The sequence below is a fragment of the Orbicella faveolata genome, unplaced genomic scaffold, assembly GCF_042242905.1.
Source record: "Orbicella faveolata isolate gen_17 unplaced genomic scaffold, um_ofav_v1 contig_3, whole genome shotgun sequence".
NCBI lineage: Eukaryota > Metazoa > Cnidaria > Anthozoa > Scleractinia > Merulinidae > Orbicella > Orbicella faveolata.
Window position 1 is genome coordinate 9,900,001 of NW_028301558.1, and position 22,617 is coordinate 9,922,617.

The 22,617-nt window shown below is 38.1% G+C and overlaps 2 protein-coding genes across 2 annotated transcripts; both read left to right on the plus strand.

Annotated features, from left to right (window-relative positions):
* The first annotated feature begins 879 nt into the window (after positions 1 to 879).
* Positions 880 to 13,211, plus strand: LOC110065907 (3-dehydrosphinganine reductase-like). Its single transcript, XM_020773087.2, has 11 exons — positions 880 to 1,039; positions 1,164 to 1,253; positions 5,434 to 5,490; positions 6,088 to 6,150; positions 6,736 to 6,831; positions 7,464 to 7,577; positions 8,103 to 8,180; positions 8,791 to 8,874; positions 9,387 to 9,470; positions 10,547 to 10,648; positions 11,508 to 13,211. Exons 1-11 carry the CDS (start codon positions 935 to 937, stop codon positions 11,616 to 11,618), a joined length of 984 nt encoding a protein of 327 aa, XP_020628746.2. The 5' UTR covers positions 880 to 934; the 3' UTR covers positions 11,619 to 13,211.
* Positions 13,212 to 15,333: 2,122 nt separating this feature from the next.
* On the plus strand, positions 15,334 to 22,190 carry LOC110065843 (partitioning defective 6 homolog beta-like). Its single transcript, XM_020773009.2, has 3 exons — positions 15,334 to 15,510; positions 15,628 to 15,850; positions 19,025 to 22,190. The coding sequence occupies exons 1-3, from the start codon at positions 15,436 to 15,438 to the stop codon at positions 19,702 to 19,704; spliced, it is 978 nt and encodes a 325-aa protein (XP_020628668.1). The 5' UTR covers positions 15,334 to 15,435; the 3' UTR covers positions 19,705 to 22,190.
* The last annotated feature ends 427 nt before the right edge of the window (positions 22,191 to 22,617 follow it).

Genomic DNA, 22,617 nt, shown 5'->3' on the forward strand with positions numbered 1-22,617 from the left:
TATACTTTCTTGACTTGCAACCACCATATAAAAATTGATATAAAGTGTAATACCCAGGGACATAATGAAAACTGGTAGCTGACAGATTACTAGGCACCTTTTTCACTTCAAAATCTCTGAAGTTTGCAAACTAAATAAATTAACCATGACCTTAGTTGAATTTATTCAAATTATTGGATCAAAATTAACTGTAAATTGTGGAGCATTTAGAAATGGGGCACTTTTTGTATTATAAAAATGCCTTTAACTAAGGGTATCTTACTTTTCTAAGGGTGAAAAATCAGATCACTGGAGTCACTTCATTTCAGTGTGTTCTCAATTAATGGGGGAATGGGAAAGAGCCAGGGTGCAGGATACCCCCTTTTTGCCCTTTTTGCATTCATGCTCATGGGAATAAACACTTGTCAGACTCAGCAGAGACAAAAGGTGGACTGCAAGTTTTCAAACTACAGTTGAAAATGTTTGTTATGTTCTTCTGATAGCTTCTGAGGACCTCTGTTTTAATTTGCAAGTGGAAATTTCTCAGACTGGGGAGACAGCATAATTTGACGAATATTGTTGGGGAGGAAACTCTGATCTTGATAACTTTTAGGCATGATTGGTAACCCACCAGAATGCTAAGAGGTTTGCAAAAAAAAAAAGTCGTGTTGTTTGTTCAGTGGTAAATCTCCAGGCCAATCAGAATCATCATGAACCATCAGAACTTTTTTACTGCAGCAAATTTTTAGTCATCGTGGTACATCGTAAACAAATCAATGTAAGGGATTTTTTAATCCTCCGACTTTCTTTAGTGCAGTTTTTTTCTTAGTAATTTACCAATATATACTGTCCCTCCCTCCCCGTGTCAATAAACGCACCTAACAAAATGATCTGGTCAGCGGTTCTTCGAAGTTGTCCCAGTCCTCTAAGTGTAGTTTCGAAAACCAGCCCGAGTATGCTGGAGTTGATTATTCTTGCCTTGTTTGCTGGCTTTCTTGGCATTTTTACCTACGACTTTTTCACGAGGAAGAAAACTGAAGTCAATGGGGCTCACGTGGTGGTAGGTTTTCACGTAGCCAACAATTGCAACACTTTTCTCTTGCACATGTAGTCTTGCAGGAGTCTTGATTGTTCGCTCGCGAGTCACGCTCTAGTCCGCTGATTATGACTTATCTTTATCTCAGGTCACTGGAGGATCAAGTGGTATTGGAAAAGCAGTGGCAATGAAACTCGCAAAATGCGGGGCCAACGTAACGATTCTGGCGCGGAATATGGTTAGACTGGGCGAAATATCGTATGCATAGGAAACCAATGTACAGAAAGTGGGAACCAAATCGTGGTAGTGGCTGGGGGGAAGGGATGGGTCATGTAGCAGCTCTCGTAAGGTCTGACATGAATGCCTTGAAACCCTTTGAGAGGAAAATAGAACAAACAACAGAAACAATGCCCCCCTAGCCCCAAAACAATTACAGCTGCTGCAATGATGACAAATAGAATTACAAGCCTAAGAGAGTTGCTAGTCACTACCGGAGGGGTGAGGGAGAACTGGGAGTCCAATAGTCCATTTCCGTGTTTCCTTGTGCCTCTGTTTCAAAATGAGTCATTGTGCTAAACCTTTCATATGAAAATGAGTTTGATTTGCATGGAAATGAACATGTACATCTAGGTGGCACACATTTCCATATGAATGGTTTCGCACAGACTCATTTTGACACAGAGGCAAAAGGCAACTCGAAAATGGCCTATTCTCTGATTTCCCTGTTCCCACATCACTGGCAATAAGTGATTCCAGAAAATATCCATACCTATACCACGGTTGGCTTTTTGGAATTCCGTGGGCAAGGGGAGGTTCTTTGAACTGGAAATGCAAAGGCATAGAGGTTAGAAGACACAGCTGACAACTGCGGATAGCAACATGCAAGACAAGCATCGTTTGATCAGGCATATGTTTTCGTGTTCATTTAAAGAACACTGATAAAGTCTGGTTAGTACATTGGGCTCCAGAGGCCTTAAAGTTGATGAATTTCTTGTTAGATATTTGTTTGCAATGAAAGATGCTTGGTTACCATGCGCCAGTGATATATATTCATAAAGAAACTGCTATGATGGCATCTGATTGAGTGAATATTGTTTGTAATATCAAAAGTAAATTAGGCCAGATTTGCCTATACGTGTTCTTATTTTTATAGTAATTAGGACACAAAACAATTGAAATTTTTATTTCTTCATTAGTTTAGTCAAAAACCAATTGCAAAATTGCGACTAAAGAGGAGGAAGTTTTAGTTGCTGAACATTTAGTCATGAAAGCATGTGATCATATTGGTTGCAATATTGTGCCCTGTAGACAGTTGTTTAACTGAAAATTATCAGCAAAAACAACTGGGAAGATGTGGAAGCATAAAATCTCTTTTGTTGGAAGACGTGGGGAGTCAAACAAGGAATCCAGAGGGTTCAAGTTAGGAAGGGAAATCAAGAAGGGAGTGGGGATTAATGATTTTGGAATTTGGAGGGCATGGGGTAGGTCATTTTGGAATTTCTAAACGTAAGGGAGCTCAAATGTTCATGCCGCCCATGGCATGGTATGGAAATTTTCTGGAATCACCCAATCTGTTCTTTCTCACATGAAATTATCCACAATTTTACTTTCCTAAAACTAACCAAGGCATATGATATAAACGCATTACGCCTCTCCCAAATCATTGGTATTATATTGGTTAAAGCACAACTTATGTGTAGCTTGAGAAAACAAACAAACAAACAAACAAACAAAAACCAAGCACTTATTAATGACTCAATTATGTTCACCCTATTTGAGTTGGGAGATATAACAAGGAAGATTTATACCACTCTCCTCAATTCCTCAAAAATTGAGGCTCACTCTCACTTGATTCATAGTGAGTACTGGATTCTGAACTGATACAATGTTAGAATTGTCATGTTGAAATATGGAGGTTAAAATTCTATTTTACTAAATTAATGATATAAGTTATTCAAAATAGTGAAGATACTCTGTATCCGTTTGGTCCCAGGGAGTGTTCTCCCAGGTGTTCCAGAAGGATTATAATTATAGGGTGGGATGATCAAGTGAATTGAAGATCTCTTACCATACACAAATATCATTTCTCAATGATAGAACGTCCCTCTTTTGTCGTGCAATATCTGTATTGATATTTTTGAGATTTGTTTTTAATGAGACTAATGAAACCTTGCAAACTTTTGTCTAGTTGTTATTTGAACTTCAACAACTTGTTCTTGTCCCTTGTCAAAAATTAATCTAAATTCTCCTGTTGTGTGCCCCCCCCCCCCCAACTTTTCTGTGGTCTACCTAGGGATATACATGTACTGGTGGAAAAGCTAAATGATAAAAAAATAATAGCTCATTGCTGGATAAACAACGTATTGTCAACATATCTGCAGTAAAAGTAACATAATAGGGCCCTTATATTGATCAAGCCAAATCTTAAGTTTTGTGATGACCCATGCAAAGGTTGGCTAGAATGGGTGTGAGGAGGGCTATGGGTTTGGGAGTTTGAGAATGCAAGTTCCATTTCCCTCTTTTCTTGGTCCGAATTAATGCTCAGTGTATCACTTTTTTATAGTATAATTAGCATCCTGTTAATATGACTCAGTGGGTTGTGGCAGCCCCACTGTGGTTAAGTTTGGTGAACCTAGCACCCAGAAAGTGCTGCCACTGCAGTGATAAACTTTTTTAAAAACATGTCTGCCTTTACTCAAATGTATGGGTATATAGCTAGTGAATAGAAAACATTCTGTGTGGCTAAAACTGACAAAACAGCAATTATAAATGTCATTAAAGATGTGTACATTAATATTCATTGTGGTGTAAGATAGAATAGATGAATTTTTCACTTGTTTGTCTCATGATGGAGTCACTTTGAGATGTAGATCGCGACATTTAGACTGCTATACTGCTAGTCTTCATCAGGTGATGAGGTCAATTGTTGCGTGTTGCTATTTGCAGCACCTTGGTTTACTGCTATTGGTGCATTTCGATCCTCATTATTATTCCGACTTTGTGATGCTATTCCCTCATAGGTCCGCATTCTAACTGACCAGCTGTTGTGCTTTCTGATTGTAGGTACCATAAATCCTCGAATTAGCGCCCCCCTTGAATAAGCGCCCCCTTCAAATAAGCGCCCCTCCTATCGACCAAAATTTAAAATAAGTGCCCCCCTTGAATAAGCGCCCCCCCTCCCCTTCCCCCATTTTGTGGAGGAGTACTGAGCCAACAAAGGATGTATAATTTTCGTCGTGTAGTATTAGATTTGTACATTGTTTCAGTTTGTGAACACATTAAGTACTAGTGGTGCCACGATTTAAACTTTAGGATCAGCTTTTTATGTCGATAAACAGCTTATGTTGTTGTTTACGTGCAGATGATGTATTTAAAAAAAATGATCATGTCAGGCCACCATTTGGGAAAAATTAAATAAGCTGCCCCGCCTCGATTAAGCGCCCCTTTGAATAAGAACGCCCCATCTTCTCCTAAATTTGAAATAAGCGTCCCAGGTGTTAATTCAAGGATTTACGGTATCCATGTTTCAGGAATTTCGATTCCACTATCTCTATTGATGTTATTTGGATGAAGTCTTATATGGATAGCTTCCTTGACCCTTCGTGTGTACCAGTGAGGGTCACAATCAATAAACTTGGCTTTGTCCCAAATGGGTAAACACACTGTCTTGTTGTCTTGTTGTCTTGTTCTGAAATTGCAGAGGTTTGTGTACAAGCAAGCCGCATGTCTCTGTCATGTTCTTTTATCCTCTCTTACATAGCTCTCCCAGTTTCTCCAATATACACTTTGCCGCATTCGCAAGGAATCTTGCAAACAACACTGTCTTGTTTTGTTGGTTCAAGGGTGTCTTTAGGTCACACTTAAGTAGGACCTAGGAGTTCTGTCAGATTTAAAGACAGTGCATATGCCTTGTTGTTGTAGGCAGGATCGAAATGCACCAATAGCAGTGAACCAAGGGGCTACAAAATTAGCAACATACAACAATTGACCTCATTGCCTGATGAAGACTAGCAGTATAGCAGTTGAAATGTCGTGATCTACATCTCAAAGTGACTCCACTGTGAGACAAACGAGTAAAAAATTCATCTATCCTAACAATCATAAAGCTTGATGTCTCCTAACAAATTTCTTGTTTTTTTCAACAAGTTTGATGCTTACATTCAGCCAGGGAATAATTTTCATGCTTGCTGTGTCCAACGTCACCCCACATTAATTAAATGTGTGAATAGACTGTGTGGTACTGCCAGGTTCCATATTCACAGTCGTCCGTTGCCCTTTTGAATGGGCAAGTAAAATTCTGCCAGGGCAAGTATGATATCTGGCATACTTGCCCGGCTGACAACTTGGAGAAGGAACCAATATATTGGATCCCTGGCACTGAAAAAACTTTTGTCCTCTGTTTTTCTATAAAATACCAGGTTAGACTGGAAGAAACATTAAAAGAAGTTAAGAAACATTTAGCCCCAGAGAGAAAGGTATTTGCTTTCTTAATAATACTAATAAGATCACTTATTATATGGCTAGCTCCGTGAGCGGGCAAGATGAATCAAATCCTGCGCTGTGATTGGCTTCCCGAGCGGGCAAGATGAAGCTATCTTGCCCGCTCGGGACTACCCGCAGTGTCCCGCAAGAAAAATTTCCCCGAAAGCCATATAATAAATCCTGTATTGACCAAGCTTGTTCGGTCAAGATGGCTGGATATTGGCCTCGTTCTTTTTTCGCGTGTTTTTGGACCTCAACTCCGTCTCGGTCCATAAACACGCAAAAAAAGAACTTGGTCAATATCCAGCCATCTTGACCTCACACTTGGTCAATAACCCATACTTCCAAGTGTATGCAGTCATGTATGTAGTTTGTTTGTTTGAATTTATTTGAAAATATTTTCAGGGAATACTAATAACTGGTAACATAAAAATAACCTATTAAAACAAATAATGGTCAGTGATAAGAAATAACTTTGGACCCCACAACACGGTGCTTAACACATTCTTGTCAGTTGCTTTAAAACTAGTTGACAGACACATTTAATTTAGTATTAGTTATGTGTGAAACTGATGTTTCTTCCCATTCAGGTCCTAGCTTTATCTGTGGATCTTTCTGGTGAAGCACAATATGTAGAAAATACGTTAGACCAGGTTTGTGAACATCCCAAAAAAATCTGTGTAAAAAAACGAATAAAACAACAACAACAAAAACGGTAACCCCAGACGTTTTCAAAACAGTTATTACGTTGTGGCATGAATCACTCATCAAATAATTCTTGGAGCAAGTTTATGACCTCCCAGAATATTGAAACCTTGGGTATTTCACACAAAACAAGGCAACTTTATTTTTATTAATTTGGGCAGCGCTTGCCTTGTATCCGCGTCATGTTTTTGCACAGTTTTTTTTTTTCAAAACAATCAATTGTAATGATTCTAATTAGTCTTAATAATTTGAGATTAATAAGAAGCTATTACATATATTGTACATCTTTTTCCAAAATTGTGATTTCAGTTTAGTGATCTTGAACAGTACCTGCAACATGCTGGTTACATTGTATGGCACCAACCAAACCACTTATTGACTTTCACCACCACCTTCACCTTCCAGGGGCAGAAGCCTCAGCCACTTAATTATTAGACATACATGCAGATATTTTACTGCAACTGCAATGAGACTGGTAAATAGCAACTGGTCCATATTCCAATCATGAATATTTTCCTTTATTGCACCTTTAGGCTTGTGAAACCATGGGTCCAATAGACATTCTTATAAACTGTGCTGGTTTTGCAGTTTGTGGCTTGTTTGAAGAAACTCCAGTGGAGGACTTTAAGGTTAATGTCTTGTCAAAAAGTATATCAATTAACATTTGTATTATTAGTTTGCCAAGTGTGAGAAAATAATGTTATAGTGTGTCATTAAACGAACAGCAATCCAGCTGATATATCATTATTTAAGCTTAATTATTAAGAAATAATTATAACCAACAACAACAGTTTTGACTTCAGAAGACATGTTTCATTTGATCTTAGATGTCTTCTCCAGTTAATTGAAGTATATGATTTGTATAGAAATGCTAATGAAGTACAAAACAACGTCTGATATATCAAGTTTTAATAAGTATAGCCTGGAGCTTACTATAAAACTTCCTTTGTTCTATCTTACCATATCAAAAACAAAAATGCAGAAAGTGGTGAATACAAGAAATAATCAACTAAAAAGAAAAAAAGTTAATTGTTATACTTCCCACTTTGTCTTTAATTAAATTAACAAAATTAGATTCTTACAACATATTTCCTGAAATTTGCATCTTAAAGTTCAGCTCTAGGTACATTGTACACGATATGGTCAACATGTTAAAATACCATGTATAGATATCGACAGTAACTACTGTTTAAAGGTAAGAGGCAATTTTCAGTTCAGCACCCTGATGAAAATGGTTTTAAAAGTTTGAATTCAATTACAGGCCATGATAAACACAAACTACTTGGCCAGCGTTTTTACAAGTCATGCTGTTGTAGAGAAGATGAAACAGAGAAGAAAAGGACATATTGTGTTTGTCTCGTCAATAGGTGGGCAGGTACTGTATGTAAAATTCACCTTTTTATAAGCTTGTGAAATTGCATATCACATCAAGTAATAATTTCTCATGATTAGCATTGTGCTCTACTTTTAATGTTATTGATGTTATGAGCATACACCTGAAAATAAGATGGATTTCTTGGTTTGAGGTGGTGGGTGGTACGCATGGTGGTCTCATGGTTAAGTGTGCTCATCTCCAGATCGAGCAGTTCAAGTTTGAGGCCTGGCTGGGGACGTTGTGTTGTGTTCAAGAGCAAGACACTCTACTCTCACAGTGCCTCTCTCCCCCCAGGTGTATAAATTGGTACCGGCAAACTTAATGTTGCCCAGGGTAACCCTGCGATGGACTAGCATTCCCAGGGGGAAGAAGAAATTCTCCTAGTCACTTCATGCTACAGAAACCTGGATAAGTTCCAGCGTGATGGGCCACTTGGCTTGTATGCAGACTTTACCTAGCTACCTTGGTTTGAGGCTTTGAGTGTTCAGTTTAAAGTCTTCTCTGTCAAACTATTTTCTTTTCCAGTTTGGATTATTTGGATTCACTGCATATTCTCCTTCAAAGTTTGCTGTAAGAGGCTTTGCAGAAACTCTTTTTATGGAGGTAAGTGTGATTATCATTTCTTTAGTATGGATGTTTGTCTGATGGAGAACATTATTATAAAACTCGTAACAGAATGAATTTTTTTCCAATTAGGATTTTTATTTATTTTCAGTTATTTTTTTTGTGTGTGTTAAGTTTATAGTAGGCTTTTAATCATTCAGTATTATTAGTTTTAAATGGTTAATTAGTAGAGGTGTGTTTCCCCTCAGCTAACAATATTTTGACACATAATAAAGTTTTTGATCGATTAATTGATTGATTGTATTGATAATTGACACTTGTCAAGCTTATGGTATTCTGAGAGTATAGGTCGGATTAGCTTTGGATGATTTCCAAGAAATTTGCTGGAAACTAATCACACTTTTCAAGTCAGACTTGTTTGGTGATGCATCCAATTGTTGCACATATTCTCAGCCTCAAAGCACCTGAGTAACAGTTGAATTTCTATTAGCATTGTCAGATGAGGCTAAATCAATTCCTTTGGATTTTTAGTCAAGAGGAATTAGACTGGCAGTTGAGTTAGCAATCCTAGTATTTCACTGAATCTCTCAGACTTAAAATGCTAGTGTGTGCGAGTGTACTCAACTCTCACTCCTCCTTTTCATTTCAGGTAAAGCCATACAATGTTGCTGTCTCTGTGGTTTTTCCACCAGACACAGACACACCAGGATTTGAAAATGAGAATAAGAACAAGGTACTACACGTGTAAGGTCATATAATTTTCCCTTTAATAATGGTGTTATGTTTATATTTTTGGCTTCTCTGTGAAAGTCATTGCCCATGGATGTCTTTTGAAGGCAATACCTATTTAATGATAACAATAACTTATTTGTTAAAAGATATTTATTGGACATGCTGAACTTCACATTTAGCAAGCATGTACATGTATGCAAGCAATGTCTATAGTTGAGCTTGCCTTATATCAATCAATAGCATGTTTACCCACATGGATTTCTAAAAAGCTGTCCCAAAACAATTTCATCCAAACAAACCTCTTCAGGGCCAAAGTAGAGCCTAAAGCAGCCCCGCAGAGATTAAAACATTTGCTAACATTTGTCAGGTTTCCCCAGAAAAATAAGGTGTTCACTGTCACATGTCAGTTAGAGAGAGACGTTGTTAGAGTAAAGTGAACCTTCAACATGCTTACCAACATACCTGTATAATACTGTAAGTTTATATTTTGTGTCTCATTTCTTGCTCTCTCAGCCTGAGGAAACTCATCTTATTAGCAGTGCAGGCGGCCTCTTTACTCCTGAACAAGTTGCAGCCAACATTGTTATGGGAATCAAGGTATGAAAGCCATGTTTCCTAGAATTTTTTCTGTTTTGTCTTTTCCGAGCTTTCGTGTGATGAATAATTGTGCGTTTTACCTCCACAATTCCTGTCAAGTCATTCCCTTCGCCTCAACATTAGCTACAAGTGTTACCTAACTGGCGTTCAATAGAGGCGAGCATTCAACTTCTCATCCTTGTATTGTTGTCCAACAATTGTTTCATATTCAACTTCACGCTGTCGGTAGCCTGCGTAGCAAGCGTTTCCGTGGGGTTTGGGAGCAAAGAAAGACCGAGGAACGGGATTTTCGGTGTTTTGACTGGGCGGAAAATGGGGCGAGAGCCAAAAAGAGAAAGATTATTCGCGCTGTAATTCTTTGCTCCCGAACCGCACAGAAACGCTTGCTACGCAGGCTAAGTTGTCGGTGGTAATCCTGGCAAACCTACACTGTTCACGTTGTCTTTTTTACGTTTCCATCAGTGAAAATGTGTCTTTAAACTTTTTGTGTTTTAACTTTGGAAGTCATATGCAAGACAATGTCCCTTAAACCATCAGATAACTCATTAGAGGCCGAACTGTTTACTCGGACATCCTCCGGGAGGGGGGGTACTCCCAGAAAAGTTGGGTGTGGGTGTGCGGCCCACTTCCCAAAACCTTTACCCTATTTATGACCAAAATCTGCGTTTTTTGCTACCCTATCTATGACCTGGCCAAAAATTCGATACCTATTAAAAACCGTTGCGGCTGGCACAGTTGCCCTAAACATAAGTTATGAAGGGCTTTTGTTGACGGTCTTATTGATAATGGTGACAAAGTAGCTTCTTCCAAGAAACATACCCAATTCAAGACTAAAGCGTGCTAAAACCATACGCTATTTATGACCAAAATGGCCAAAATCGATACCCTATTTATGACCAAAACGGCTGAAAAACCCTACCCTTTGGGGCCGCACATACCTATATAGCCCATATAAGGGAGTACCCCCCCCCCCCGGGGGACATCCTCTCTTGGAAAAACCCACGAAGCCTTGTGACTATGGGCTTGAATTAGTCTGTGAGTAAATTCTGATAATCTGCTTTGTTTTTTTATTCCAGGAGAGGAAGTTCTTGATATCTTGTGGATTTGACGGATTCGTTGTGAGCCTTTTAACGTCTGGTGTTGCTCCAGTCTCTTCCTTATTTGAACTTTTCACGCAAGTATGTCACCAAACGCCAACTGCAGGCTGGACTCCTTCCCAGTCACCGCTGACATAAAAAAATTATGGCCTTTAATTCCCTTCATCCCCAGCGCTCTTCAATTTTCTCGTGATAGACTGGGAATGAGTCTGCCAGCAGGTTAGGACCTGTTTGCATCGAGAAAAGTCGTCGCTGGTACGAGGAGAGGCTTCTATGCCGAGCCACGCTAAGAGAGAGAACAGTTCTTGCATTTCATTATAAATAGCTTGGGGCGAGGTTGATCCTGAATGGAGCGTCACTTGCTTCGTACGTAGGGCTTACTAGATCTAACTTCTTTGTCGTAATTTTTCTCATCGGACCGTATTCGAGGGACAGAACAAAAGGGTTGTAACAGTTCGGAAATAGTAGGGAAAAATGTTTGTCAAGGTTAAAGCAATTTGAAATTTCTTCTCAAGGTCAGATAATTTTCTTTACGTAGTGCTGTTTATAACGGTCGTCTTATTATGATCAAATAAACATTTGCTTTCTGCAAGCGAAATGCATGTAATTCTATTTCTTGTTATGGTCAGTGAAAAAAGGTCCCATTGTGCAGGAAAACTAAAAAATTGTTTTGTCCCTGAGGTTGCAACAATGGACGGGAAACACACCAAAAAATGAGGCGAGGGTCTCGATTGGCGCCTCCTGCCAAGATTAATCGCAGCGGGAAGACTGGCAACTGTCCTGTTAAATTGTTTTTCTCCTTCTTGTCTGTAAGAGAGAAGCGAACGAAAACGCGCAAGATGGCGCGGAGAAAAGAATAGTGGCCTAGGGAAGACCCCCCATTGCTGAACGATTTATTTCAGATCTTTAATTTTAGTGCTGTGTTTTTTCTTCCTTACAGGTCATATTGATGGGGCCTTTAAGACTCGTGCTCGCATTGCACTTGTATTATTATGATCGCATTGTAATGAAAGGGATGCTAAAGAGAGAAGCAAGCAAGAAGACCAACTAACAGCCTCACTTACACCATGGACAACGTCAACGCATGCGTAAAATGCTGATAACACACCTACGTAATGTTTTACTTTGAGAAATTTTTCTAACGAGCATTTGAACCGAATTTTTTTAATATATAGATATGCAAAATGTTGCGAGTTCTTTGAGAGACTCCACATTACAATGGCGCCACTCCGTTATAAATCGTGTGGCTAATCGTTGCTCTAAACGTGCTGGCATGGTGTTAGTCCTGACCACACTTCGATCCACGCACTTTACTCTTATTGAAGCTTCCCTACAATGGACGTGTCCATACAACAGCCAGTGAATTCTGATCTGGGATGGCATTGAAGAGACGTTTAACTCTCTAATCAGTTGCGGGAGGAACTGTCCTGCCATCTCCAGCCATCTCCAGCCCGGCTGGGAGGAGGGTACTCCCTTATATGGGCAATATAAGTATGTGCGGCCCCAAAGGGTAGGGTTTTTCGGCCGTTTTGGTCATAAATAAAGTATCGATTTTAGCCATCTTGGTCTTAAATAGCGTATGGTTTTAGCACGCTTTAGTCTTGAATTGGGTATGTTTCTTGGAAGAAGCTACTTTGTCATCATTATCAATAAGACCGTCAACAAAAGCCCTTCATAACTTATGTTTAGGGCAACTGTGCCAGCCGCAACGGTTTTTAATAGGTATCGAATTTTTGGCCAGGTCATAGATAGGGTAGCAAAAATCGCAGATTTTGGTCATAAATAGGGCAGTGGATTCTTCACTGTTGTAAGCAGGATTAACAAACTACAGAAAACAATTGATTGAAGCAAAGAAATAGTTTTCATTAAGCTTATTCCCAAACAAATGCTCGCTGAAAAACCTACTCTTCAATGAGAAAATGGAATCTTATAAAATGGAAAGACGATACTCAGAGTGATGTCGCTACTAGGATTTATGCGGATCAAGACGACTCCGTAATCCATCGAAGAGCTCATCAACTGCAGCTTCTTCAACAAACTTCGACACAAGGCAAACACGTCGTTGGGACATACTCTCGAGATAATTCCAATGAATCTCCTTGCAACACAGTGCGGCACAGGAGAAGCCTTTCAAATTCACACTAAATTCTGCTGATACGCAATGGACGTAAATCGGTCTGGTTATTTGGAAAGCAGAACATTTTGCGTCATAACACGTTATGAAGTTGTCCGCCGTCTTTAAACGATACGCTCGGTCTGCGCCCTCAGAGAGACTGATGACGTTACTTCAAATTTTGATAATATACTTGAAAACGCAAAGGACTCTGGGATACTATTTAATCCCCCTCTGTAAATAGGGTAAAGGTTATGGGAAGTGGGCCGCACACCCCCACCCAACTTATCTGGGAGTACCCCCCCCCCCCCCCACTCCGGGAAGGAGAGGAACCTAGCGATGTTCTCTTCCGGCACTTAGTCAATTAAAAATGTATTTCAACATACATACATACATACATACATACTTTATTGGCTCGTCCCCACGGGGCTTTTCAAAGTCAATTTTACATTACAAAATTAAAAACTAAGTACATGACAATGATAAAAGAAGATAAAGGTTAATAAAATTAAATAAAACAGTCATTAAGAAGCTTTTGCCTGAGTGAGCGCTTGAAATCCGTCACAGATGGGCTAAGTTTGAGCGCAGGCTGCAACTCATTCCATAGAGAGGTCGCTCTATATTGAAAGGTCTTTTGGCCGCTGGCAGTGCGGAAGAGTGGTATGTTCAAAAGTTGAGAGTATTGGTATTCCTTGTCGAGACGGCGGATCTAGATCTTCTGACAAGCTTAGATGTCAAATACTCCGGAGCACAACTCGTCATGCACTTAAAAACCAGAACAGCAAGACGAAAATAAAGTTGTTGCGTGATTGGTAGCCAGCGCAAGTCTTTTAGCAAAGGAGTTATGTTATCGAATTTTTCAGCGCCGCACAAAATGCGACAAGCAAAATTCTGTACTGCTTGGAACTTGTCCAGATTAGCTTGAGTAGTATTGCTCCAAACAGAAGAGCAATAGAGTAATTTACTAAACACATATTAATTAGTAATTGTTATTTCAAATTTAAAACTGGGCCAGTTATTACGAATGCCAAAAAATAATATAACTCTACCTTCCTAACTAAAACCAAAAAAGATTGTTCAAATCCTAGTTAAAATTCGCAGTAGTTCATTAAAGGAAAATCACTTTCTCGGTTAGGCTTTGTTACGTTTAAGCGCTGCTTTTTTAAAACCATCTATTGTAGCATTTCTAAGCCCCTTGATGCACTGTATCAAGACTGCTTGTATAGCAAATCAAATGATTTTTCACGTGCAATTTGTGATAAAATAATGTTTTTTTTTCCTTTTTGTCTGTTCCAAGCCACTCGAACAATTCCCTAACTAGCTTGACATAACTCATAGTATCGCATGGGGCGAAAAGAAAATTATGGAAATTTATGGTCGCGTCCCTAATCAGTGACGCGGAAATAAACGTTTTTAGTGCGACATTAAATTAATGCGAATTTTAATAATTTGCGTTAATTTAGTGAAGCGTTAATTTCCTGTTAATAATATATTTCGAGTCTCACCACTTAATATATTCCAAGACATAACAATCCAGTGAATTCTGTTGAGTTTTATAAATTATTCAGCGTGCTTTGATAGGCATGCAGAAACAGTCCGCAGCATTCAGTGGATTGTAACGTCTTTGAATAAATAAAGTGGCAAGACTCTGTATATTTTGTTAAAGGAAATTAAATGTCACAACGGAGTCATAGTCTAAAAATAATTTGGAGCGATCTTACAATACCGGGCCACGTATTAACATATTTCTCAACGCTTCTAAAAACGAAGCATATAGAAACAAAACGAACCATTCAAATTCAACGAGATACACATAAGTGGCCTGGTATTGTACATTCAGGCCGATATTTTTTTTAAATTTCCAGCTAATATTTCTATCTATATTCCAGTAGCTGTGATGGAAGATAGCCTGTGTGCAACGCAGGTTAGATGAAAGATAACTCATGATCCGCCATTTTTCTCACAATGCACCATTAGAAACCCTTAGCAACACCCTGAACAGTTCGATCAATTGCCCGCCTCGGGATCAATTTGGCGCATAGGTACCACTACCCATAAAACCTTTCGACATTATATTATCGCGTATGCTTTTGCAGTAACACTGCAGAACAACCTTTTTCACAACGACAATTAAATATGCAGGCGCGCGGTGTCAGCCGATAGCAGCCATTTGCGCTCATTTCCGGTCAGAATGTGTATCTCTTCACTCATACCCTTTTAAATTTATTTTTTCTTGCTTTGTTTGACATCGAGGGGAAATAACGGGCTTTTTAATTTAGCCAGATACTGGGTCGCTATTACATGGCGGTTTTCCTGTTTATTCTATAGTCAATTTCCAGAGACTAATTAATTTGACGTAATGGTAAAATTATTTCACCATCTTTGCATTACGTGATCGTGGGATTATGCACCAATAAACCTCGAACACTGAATCGCTCAAAGGTCATTTAGAAGAAAAAAGATAAAAAATATTCTCCTTTCCTAAAGTTTCCCAAGTTTTCAGTACGACATCTACTTAGTTACAAGGAAAGTAGTGTGTTAAATGTGTAAAGAACAACCTGAATTACTATGGAGAACAAATTATGCATGCTTCTAAAAATAGCGCTTACTATGAAACGCGACCCCACCCCCGCAGGCATGACCTTCGGATGCGCAGTAATCCTGCGCAGTTGTTTCGTTTGGAAATGTCGATGTGAGGAATGCATTTACAAGTTGTGTTGTGCCACCAGTTGAAGAGCTACAAGCCAAATTCCTCATGTCCAAACTACTCAGAGGATCACGGAAAGTACCAACACAGCTAGATCTTAGTATCATCGAAGTAAAATCTAAGGTAAGGGAGGGATTTTTGTGGAATCCTTACAACAATAGTAAGCTGAGGGGTGCAGAATTAAACCGTCTTCGTTCTTCTTCAAAAATGAGCTAAGAATACGCCACCTTTTGTCCGCAGTTTGATGCAGAATTCCGGAGGTTTCCGTTGGATAAAGCGCAGTTGAAGACGTTCGAAGAATTCTACAAGCATGTACAGACCATTCACAAGCTGCAAGCTATTCCGTTTACGACTTGGTACACAGACATGCATGGCGATTTATTGCCAATAAACAACGATGACAATTTTCTCCGAGCTGTAGCAACCGCTCGACCGCTCTTACGAGTTTTCGTCCAGCGTAAAGGTACGCAACATAAAATTTAATTCCATTTCAATTTTAAGTTACACTTATTATAGCGATTGCTTTTCAAATCGGTCCTTAATTTTGCGATATTTCCAGAAAAAACTAAACGGCTTAACAACGTTTCACAATGGTTCAGTTATTAATACTGAACAAACCTCTGCAAGTTTTTTCTTCGGCATTGATCAGCTTAGCTTATAAGTCTTAATTCTTTGCATTCTTATTTAACTTGGCGAACGTTGGCTTTTGCTTTTAATAATTTGTTATTTTTCCGATGAGATACATATTTTCTTTATTGTAATGGATATTTAAAAGCATCGGCCATCTTTTCTTTGATACAATGTAAATTCAATTAGAATTTTAAAATCAGTTTCGAGGATGTTGTGTGTTTGTTTACTCAAACCACTATCGAAACTTATTTCTGTAAGCTCCTTTTTCTTTGTTCACGTCATGAAAATGCATTTGCAGACAAGATCCTTATGTTGTATTTGTTTTCTTTCTTATGAAGGTCAATTTCTACCAGACTGACTGTTTCAGTCTTTGTTTAACCCTTACAATATTGAAGTTGAAACCTTAAATTGAGGTTACTAATCACAGCAGATCCCCAAAATTTGACATCAGAAGCTTTTTACTGAGCAATTATATGGAGATTTTTTTTTTCCCCTTGTACTCACAACATCACTTGTGTACTACAAGTACCCTGATATTAGTTCAGCATCTGTTGTAAAACTTGAGAAACTGTGAATCAAATATCCTAGAGAGTAGTTCTTGCCATGTGAAAACTGAAGTGCCATTGATTGTGGAGAGGAGCTGTGTTTGGATAAATAACAGTGCACTATTTCAATTGTTTGTTTACCCAATCACAAGCCCTATACTACACCAAACGTTTCTAAAGTGGTGCCTTAATGCATTAGTTGTTTATGTTATTCTGACTGTAATTATTGTTTTGTGATATGTTCATCCATTTTACCTAATATGTGTCAATGCATGTCTTGTTTGTGTCAGGGGTTTCATTAAGGGTCGGGCACCGGGCAAATTGACTGGCTGTGAACACAATTTTTCCCACCTGGTTTGACAATCTAGGGAAAGTTATTCTTATAAAGAAGTTCAGTTAAAAAAGGGTTTGCCTGCAAGTGAAAACCAGTTGCCCCCCTGCTGAAAATATTAATGAAACCCCTGATGTGTTAGTCTCTGGGCAGTGGCCCACAGTGAACAAATAATGACCATGCTGTACTGGATAGCAATCCTATGTCTGTATATATAAATATATATGTTTGGAAAGTAGAGAATTTGGATTGCTAGAAACTGAAGCAGGACAGGAGCAGCTTGTGGGTAATTACTATGGGTAATCAACTGGTATTTAGGGAAATTAGAAAATTATTTTTCACAAGTTTTGTCAAAACTTTAATAATTTTCTGAGCCCTAAGGTAAGGGAAATTAATGTGAGTACATATTTAACAATTGGACCCGTAGCCCGCAAGGGCTTTTGACCCGTGGCCCTTGAGGGCGAAGGGTCTAATTGTTTTAGTATCACCCAACTAGTCGGACAGAAAAGGCAATCATAAGGTTAGCAAATGCAAGTTGAAGAAATATTTATTTGGGAATAAAACAAGAGAAAGCGTCACGCTCGATTGTGCCAATTTCACTACTTGAGGGCTATTACTACCGTATTTACCCGTGTATAAGTCGACCACCAATTTTTGAGGCCAAAAACTAGATTTTCTTAATTTCCAGGTAAGAATTTCTTGGAAAACTTATCTTGTATTTCTTAGAATTATCTTTCAGCTATCACAGATATGTAAACAAATCACAGCAAGTTTCAACGCACAGTTTTAATAAACTTATTATGGCACGTATACGAGCATTTTACCAAGTTTAGAAACACGTGTGTATGCGGGCTTTTTGACAATAATATTTGTCAAATGTTCACAAAATCAAACATAAGGATTTCAAACGAACCTTTGTAAGTGCAAAGAGATTAAAAGTGGCTTTATAAGACAGGCAAAACACCAAAGAAGCTCAAGACTTTCAAACAACTCCATAAACAAAGTGCAAAGCGTGTGTTGGGAACTTGGTAGCCAAGCCTTGAAATCGGTCAAGTACTGGTACAGAAGTCCTCCCGCTCATATCCTGCCAGGTTACTAAGCAGAGAAGTTTGAAGCACGAAAGATGTTTTCTCCAAGCAGCTTTACTGCAGCTTTATTTACAGGAAAAATATGACAAAATTGAGCCAGTGAGTGTCTACAAGATTCAGGTTAACATTTAGCGGATAAATGTTGATGCATTTTAACTTGAAGCTCTGATATAGAGAAACAGATCGCTAAGCGAACATATGTTGTAAACTGTGCTGCGGTTTATTACATGTTTATTAACATTGAAAGACAATTATTATGCTAATTATTTGACTGGCGCTTGGATCTCAAGTTTTGACCCATGTATAAGTCAAGGGTGAATTTTTGGACTGATTTTTAGGTCTTGAAAGGTCGACTTATACATGGAAAAATACGGTAATAGTCCTCTAGTAGCGTAGCCAATTAAAATGCAGGATTTGCATTAGTCCACTAGTTGGGTGATACTAAACATGAATACCATTTGATTCCTTTTTAATATCATGAGTGGGTTTGTTTGATGTGTTATTGTATGGAGAAATTTCATGCCAAACATTGCCATCTGTCCCCTTTGGATATATTTTTCTTTTCTCCAAGATGCCATCTACTTGGAATCATTTGTCTCCAATCTGAGACTTGATTAACAAGGAACTGATTTGATGTAATATACACCGTAACTTAGAAAAATAACCCGAAGCAAGTATGTGCGCTGATTGGTTTAAAACTGTTTCTATAACTCAATAGAAACGGAACTAGCACAAGCTGTTGAAAAAGTCATTCAAAACTTTATCCAAATCCTCTTCACAGACACTTCAGAAATGCCAAGTAGTGGCCGTCATTGTGTTAACAAGTGCACACTGCTATGCTACTCACTGTCTATCACAGAATAGATAGTGAGTAGTGTAGCCAATCAGAGAACGGCATTCATGATAGAACACTAGTAGATTTAAACTAAAACTCGATAGAGACACAGTACATGGTTTCTATTTCTTAAGTACAGCTGATTTGGCAATTAAACTCTTAAAGTCCTTATTGTACAGGTTACAGTTAAGGTACCATTGTATTTCAGGTAATGTAACAGAGGAGAATGCACTTCCCCCTGAAGTACCTAGGCGTCGGAACTTGTTATCAAATCTTACAAATCCAGCAAAGTCACACCTCAATAGGATATCAATCAGTGGTCCTCAAGATTTCCGTCGCGTTTCTGCAATCGTTGATGTGGACATTATCCCTGAAACTCAACGTCGCGTTAAATTATTGAAGCATAATACCGACAAACCCCTTGGATTCTACATACGAGATGGAACCAGTGTGCGTGTGACACCTAGTGGATTAGAAAAGGTTCCAGGTATTTTTATTTCAAGGCTTGTCCCAGGTGGGCTTGCTGAAAGTACTGGTTTATTGGCAGTGAATGACGAGGTTCTCGAGGTTAATGGTATTGAGGTCGCAGGAAAAACTTTGGATCAAGTAACGGACATGATGATTGCAAATAGTCACAACCTTATCATAACTGTCAAACCATCAAATCAATTTAATAATCCAGTTATTGGGAGATTAAAGCATGCTGAGCCAGACCGTACAAAATCTCAGAGCCTTACAAACTTAGCAACACATGCTGTTAACCCTGTTCTGAGTGCAGGATCACCGACAATGCATCATGCTTACCACAATGAATTGGCCGAAGAAATACCAGACAGTGATGAAGAAGAACATCCAACAGTTGATGAGGATGGTATTTTATCAATATGATCACTTTTCTACGCAAGTCATAATGGGGGTTGTTTCTCTCCAGCGAAACGTTACTACGCAAATGGACAGTTATAAAAAGTAATATTCTTGTAGTTTGGATAAAAGGAACTTTATATACAATTAACATTTTAAGTGCATGCATGCTATGTTGCCTTTTGCGAACGCAGTAGAAGTGCTAAAATAAGTTTATAAGCTCCTGGCTTGGATAACGTTTGATGAAAATTTTACAAACAAATATCTAGTTAATCTGTGCTGTTTTGGAAATGAATTTTATAGCATTTGAATCAAGACATATACTGACTGGTATTTCCAGTAAAAGCGAATCTTTTGCAAATTAAAAATTTGTATTTTGAGGCAAACTGCTTCATCCATGCTTTCAATTCTCCATTCCTTTTAATTTACTTACAAATTATTATACTGATTTAAAATCAATGTGATGAGAGCAATGTCATCGTATTTCAAAAAGTCAAAAGAAAGTTATGGGAAGATGTTGAATTACAGGAATACACATGTATTTCACTCACTGTCAAGATTAAAGCTGATGTAAATTAAGTGCAGTATTAACATTTTTCTGTCGCTGACTAATTTTAGCAAAAACCACACAATTGGTATAAATGTTTTTTTTTTCTTTTCTCATTTTTGTACTTTGAGATTTTAAGTGATTGGTGTAAGTGCATTCAACTAAGTAACGATTTTGCACTTGTGAGTGACATTACATGTACCTAAGCAGGCCTTAAGAATTTTTATTCTTGTGCACATACATGTATTCTGTAGGTGGTGACAATGATGTTTTGGGGATCAAAAATGCCATACAAGGTGGTTAATAGAACAAACTTGTAAAAAAAAAACCTAGTTCTTTTGTGCACCACCCTTTTGAATTAGATAATTTACAAAATAATACAGCAAAGTTGACAGGACTTAATATTGGTATGTGTTGTTGATTGCCCTTTGTGTTGTGTTTTCGTATTTCATTTACAACCAGTAACTACACTACCCTGTAGACTACATCATACATCAATTTACAAGTTGAACATGGGTGTTTTATAGGATCAAATGTTATGTGTCTGTTGTGAGAGGTCTGAGAACACATGGTGGGAAATTGTTCAGCATCATTTTTGCTGACCTGATGTTGTGCCAAATTATTTGCTTTGCTGAACTTTTTGTGGGGGAAGCTTTCCTTTCTTGTGGATATAATAGATCACTAATGGCATTGTTTCTTCATCTACTTTGGTTTTGTATTAAGTTTAAAATGGCTGTGTCTTGAATGGATGTAATTCAATCGTTAGACAGTACAAGATTTATCTTATTCCTTATTCACAATAAAACTGACAGGTTAGAAATATAAATTATTAACATTCTCTAATAATTCACTTAAATTCTCTCTCTTACTCTATGTGGAATTACAAAGGTGCACTTTAAAAGGGATTTAGTTCTCCTATGAGTATACAGTATACTGTAGTTTTCGACTGGAAAGTTTGAACTTGCTATAGTTTTATGTTTTTTTTTATGTTTTTTGGCAAGTGACAATTTCGCTTAAATCTCCTGACCATGTTATTTTGGCTATTAATTGGAAAACAAAGTACTTCGTGAACAGAAATATAAATAAACGTAATGTAAAATATATCTATTAATAACTGTTTTTAATACGTAAGTAAACTTAAATCAAAGCTTCAAACTGAGGCTATGGAGCATTTTCACTCACATGGCCTACAGCCAAGCAAATTTTAATGGAACAAAAGAAAGTCTTTACTAACAAATGAGTTCAACTCCAACAGGACTGGTTTGGGACACAAGCATGGTCACCATGTTATTGTTTTTGGACACCAATATGGCTGCCATGATGTTATGTGAAAACACTCTTTTCCCTTTGGTAACCTCCCTTTTATTGTGCATCTTTGGGTATAGAGTTGTCTTCTGTTGCTGGCTTTCAGATGTTTTAACTTCAACTGGTAATTAAGCATGTTTTGTTGGTGTGAATGAGGCGCTTAATCGGACAGATGTGAGAATAAATTATATAATTTTAAATGAATGGATACAGGAGTAAACTTGAGTTGTTAGCTAATAACATGACCAAATAGGGTTAATCTCTGTTTATCTCCTAAGTGCTAACAATAGACCCTTTGCATAAATGGTGCCAATATTTGAATAACAATACTTATGCATCCCTAGCCTCTCATTCATGTGACAAACTCTTTGTCTGGAAATGTAAGCACGAGGCTGAGGATGTGTAAAGTATTGTTATTCAAATTTAAGCACCATTTATGCAAAGAGTCTATGATCAGCATGAAATAGACAAACATCTGATTTCTCTGTAAATTATATCATCACCTAGGTCAAGTGTAGTCATTCTCTCTCTCTGGTAGTTTATGAAATGTGTGGATGCCAGTAGGGAGAATTTGCTTGTTGACATCAGCTTGAAGGGTCTAAACAAAGGTAGTGAAAATTAGTTTTACCTGGAAATAAAGATTCAACATTGCTTAGCAAAATGTAGTTTGGTAGCCTTAGGTATGTATGTACCTTAACCCATCGACCCCCAAGGACGTATATACAAGTCCTGAGTGGTCGTGCTCTTTGTACCACTTGTGATGTCATCAATTTAAATGTCACCAGATATTCTTGATAAGCAGATAGTAGAGCCAGGATAGATCTATTCGCATAACGGTCAGTTTTGGATATAGACAGCATTCTGACGTAGCAAATTGATAAACGTTATCAGTTTTGGTGCATAAATGGTGGTAAAATGGCCCGCTATACCTATAACTGATCAAGGTCCCATTTCTAGGCTTTGCCCATTATTCAACACCCAACTTTTTATGACAGCCAGAAAGACTATGCAGCATAAACGGTAGCGAGAGTAAAAAGCCTGAGCAAAAGGAAAGAAAAGGGGCAAGAAAATGGGTAATCGCAAAAAAC